This window comes from Lygodium microphyllum, chromosome 14 (assembly GCF_053477565.2).
Source record: "Lygodium microphyllum isolate KBCC chromosome 14, Lygodium_microphyllum_v1.1.10, whole genome shotgun sequence".
In the NCBI taxonomy this organism is placed as follows: Eukaryota; Viridiplantae; Streptophyta; class Polypodiopsida; order Schizaeales; family Lygodiaceae; genus Lygodium; species Lygodium microphyllum.
Genome location: NC_141148.1, coordinates 73769948 through 73773255, shown reverse-complemented (window position 1 = coordinate 73773255; position 3308 = coordinate 73769948). Strand labels below are relative to the sequence as shown.

At 39.5% G+C, this 3308-nt stretch overlaps 1 protein-coding gene across 1 annotated transcript; it reads right to left on the bottom strand.

Moving 5' to 3' along the window:
* Positions 1–1724: 1724 nt before the first annotated feature.
* Positions 1725–2547, bottom strand: LOC148025728 (uncharacterized). Its single transcript, XM_087692137.1, has 3 exons — positions 2323–2547; positions 2011–2207; positions 1725–1902 (listed from the first exon to the last, which is right to left on the bottom strand). The coding sequence occupies exons 1-3, from the start codon at positions 2545–2547 to the stop codon at positions 1725–1727; spliced, it is 600 nt and encodes a 199-aa protein (XP_087548263.1).
* Between the last annotated feature and the right edge of the window lie 761 nt (positions 2548–3308).

Below are 3308 nucleotides of genomic sequence, written 5' to 3'. Positions count from 1 at the left end.
ATCTTTTTCTCTTCTCTTGTCTCTCGTGGCTATGGAGGATGGAGCTTGATGGAGAGGTATTGAAGTTGCTTGAGCTTTCCTCAAGGATCGTGGAGCTACCGGTGTGCAAGAGAGAGGAAGGTACTAGATTGAGCATCAAGGTAAGCTCACTATACCCCATGGGTAGGGATAGCGCGTCGACTATGTGAGAGGTAGCCATGGTCGCTCAGCTTGAAACGCTTGACTAATAAGCGGTCCGTAGGTCTCGAGGGTTGAGCTAGAGAGCTCTCTTCAATAGGAGAGTAGGAGACGCCACATATTGCATTACTAGACCATGGATCTGAATTGTTGGCCAATGGATGTGGATCCTGGCTGGTGTATGTGGGTCACCAATAACTTATATAGGGATCTCTATGTTGCATGCTCAAATGTTCCAATGACTACTCGATATGTTCTAATGATCAACACTTCTTTATGCAATATTGTTGTAGTTATTAAGCTATATTGGTACAATCATTCATCGTGTCAACAAGGATGGAGATTAAAGTGATTGATGACAGTTTTTCATATGTTATGTGAGAAGTAGAGATGGTGGAAGAGCAATTCAATTCTAAAGAATGTGTATTAATCATCCTCATAATAGGGATACACTCAAAGATTATCATGTTTCATCTAATGCTAGAGAATTCAAGGGTTTTTATATGGAATTACTATAAATAAATGCTATGTAGTGCTGCCTGGAGGATGTTTTTGCCTACAAGAAAAGGGGAAGCTATCTTTGTTATTGGCTTTCAAGAATGGACAACAAAGCATGTAGGGAGATTCAAGATTATTGAAGCCATATGTAGGACTAAAAAGGGATATATACATCAAGCTGGAAAAGAGCTTAGGACATATGGTATTTTGGCTATAGATGATTGCATTTTGAAGTTTTTTGCGGGGTTGAACCTTATTTATACATTGGCTAAAATTACAACAGCCATTAATGTTAAAAACAAGGTTGAAAATCATGTCATTCATGTCTGTACTTTGGATATGTTCCATGTCATAAGTAAATTTGTTGAGTAGGAATGTAAAGGGCTGCAAAAGTGGGGTGAAGCACTTGTGGAAACAAAGTATAAAATAGTTGACAAAAATATTAATCATGTGGCTTTGCCTTTACCCCTTTAGAGTGATGGGATGAATGAGACAGTTTCCAAACAACCAAGTCTATATGACCCACAAGGTGTGGGGCATAAGTTCACTACAAAATCATTGAAAGAGTTGAAGGTTGGATGTGATGGGTTTCTCTTGTCAATAGCAAAAATGGATTTTTAAATGTAGATGTTAGCAAAGCATGGGAAGGCTTTTTCTTTTTAGCCTATGAAAATGACTGTGTTGATTCGGGGATTTTATTTTTGCGGGCTTTCAATTTCGTTCTTTTCTAATCAATCTCTTTTTTTCGAGCTTTTTCGTGCAACATATCCATTCTGCATATAAATAGTCTTACTCAAGGAGTACGACACGTTGCATTTACATGAACACACATCAAGAAAACAAAACCAATGGAAAACTAGTAAAATATATTCGTGTCAAATAGTTGCAAGGTACACTCTTCCTAAAAACAAATCAAAGATCCCAATGCATGTAATCTCTTAGACAAAATCGGGCATAGTCACATGACGAAGTGTATAATAAACATATATATAAAAGTAGTAACAAAATAAAATGTCTAGAGTCTCTCGAAAAAAAAAACACACACTCTCTCAGCATGGTACCGGTCCACACACTATGGTGGACAAATACTCCCCATAAAGCACATAATCTATTTCTAGACACATGCAATGTCTCATCTCCTCTGCACTGGCCCGCGCCAAACCACCACACCCCGCAAACACATCCAAAACATAGTCATAGCGTTTTGTAAATGTAGCTAGTAACCACCTAACCATATCACCAATCAAGATACAGAATCTTTGTGGCCATGCAAGTAGAAACAATGAAAATACTATACAAGGTAACCTGAGAGCAAAAACATGCAAGACTACTTACCGAAAGAAAAGATGAGACCTCTTTGCTCCACCTCTGAAAATGACACCATCAACGTCCATGGGAAAGACACAATCATCCATCATGTAGCTACGATACGCTGGAAACAATCTCTCTGAAATCTTCTCCCCAGCCTCTCTGTCGTAGCAAGGCACAACATGACCAGCACGATGCCAAAGACACACAGTAAGATCAAGTACCTATTCACGAGTGGAAATAGAATAAGTGATCCATGTTTTTATTTAAAGCATGTAACATAAACTTTATTTAGAACATACAACTGTACGTTCAACGTATCCAACTTTGTTATCTTACCGCCTCTCTAGTAACGGGATGTCGATAAGCCTTGGAGTCACACATGAGTGTCCAAGTGCGGTGAAGCACAAACCCCACTCTTGCTGCATCCGTAATAAACTCACCTATATGCTCTGCTAAGCACATAGTGACTAAGAATCCCTGGTCGGCCAAATACTCGCGAGCAAGGTCCATACAACCCATAACTAGACCCTTTGAGAACGTGTTCCACTTGGGAATAGTCATGCCCTCTACAAACAACATTGGCATTATGATATATGAGAAGTGAGTTTGATGTAAACCTTGTGTGATAGAAAGCATAACTTACCCAATGGGATGGGACCTAGAGCATCCACAAGCAAGCTCGTAGGAAAATCCGCAAATATCAATCGAGCCACCTCTTGACATGGAACTCCATCTTTGCTATAAAGATGCATCTTTTGTGTTGCAAAAAACTTGTTGATGCTATACACAAAACAATATAGTCATTAATGCAAAGTAAACGATGATGCAATGCTATATGCAACATGTAAATTGATGTTCTTGCAATATGTAGTTGTCATGTCTACCTATCAAGGGCAAATCTATCAATTTGGGTCACATCCACTAATAGAGCATCGACATATGTTTGATACTGGAACCCTGCAACAATTATTTCAAATTAATTTATTTTTAATAATCATACACGAATTTCAAGTTAATATAAGACTTCTCACCTACTAAACGGGTCATAGGTCGCCTCTCCCAATTCTCTCGACCAAGAGATGAATCTGCAACAAAGGAGGTGGTGGGTGCCATAGAGGACTCTGGCACATTTTTTCTCCCTGGATTACCTTGAGTACCCTGGGTGGCACCTTTGGTAGCCTTGGTTGCTTGCTCCTCTACAGTGGTGGGTGCGGTAAGCGGTTCATGAGTATCAACTCCCTCCTTGAATCCTACATAGTATCATTCACCCTTAGACTCCCATGCATGAGCACAAAAACTATTGCTACAAAAGCGACGAGATG

What these genes read in the sequence shown, in the direction of transcription:
- LOC148025728 (XM_087692137.1), bottom strand. Translation starts at nt 2,547, where the DNA reads ATGACTATTCCCAAGTGGAACACGTTCTCAAAGGGTCTAGTTATGGGT. An exon ending in ATCCCGTTACTAGAGAGGCG is followed by an intron (nt 2,208 to 2,322) that starts GTAAGATAACAA and finishes ACTCGTGAATAG; the next exon opens with GTACTTGATCTTACTGTGTG. An exon ending in AGGTCTCATCTTTTCTTTCG is followed by an intron (nt 1,903 to 2,010) that starts GTAAGTAGTCTT and finishes TGATATGGTTAG; the next exon opens with GTGGTTACTAGCTACATTTA.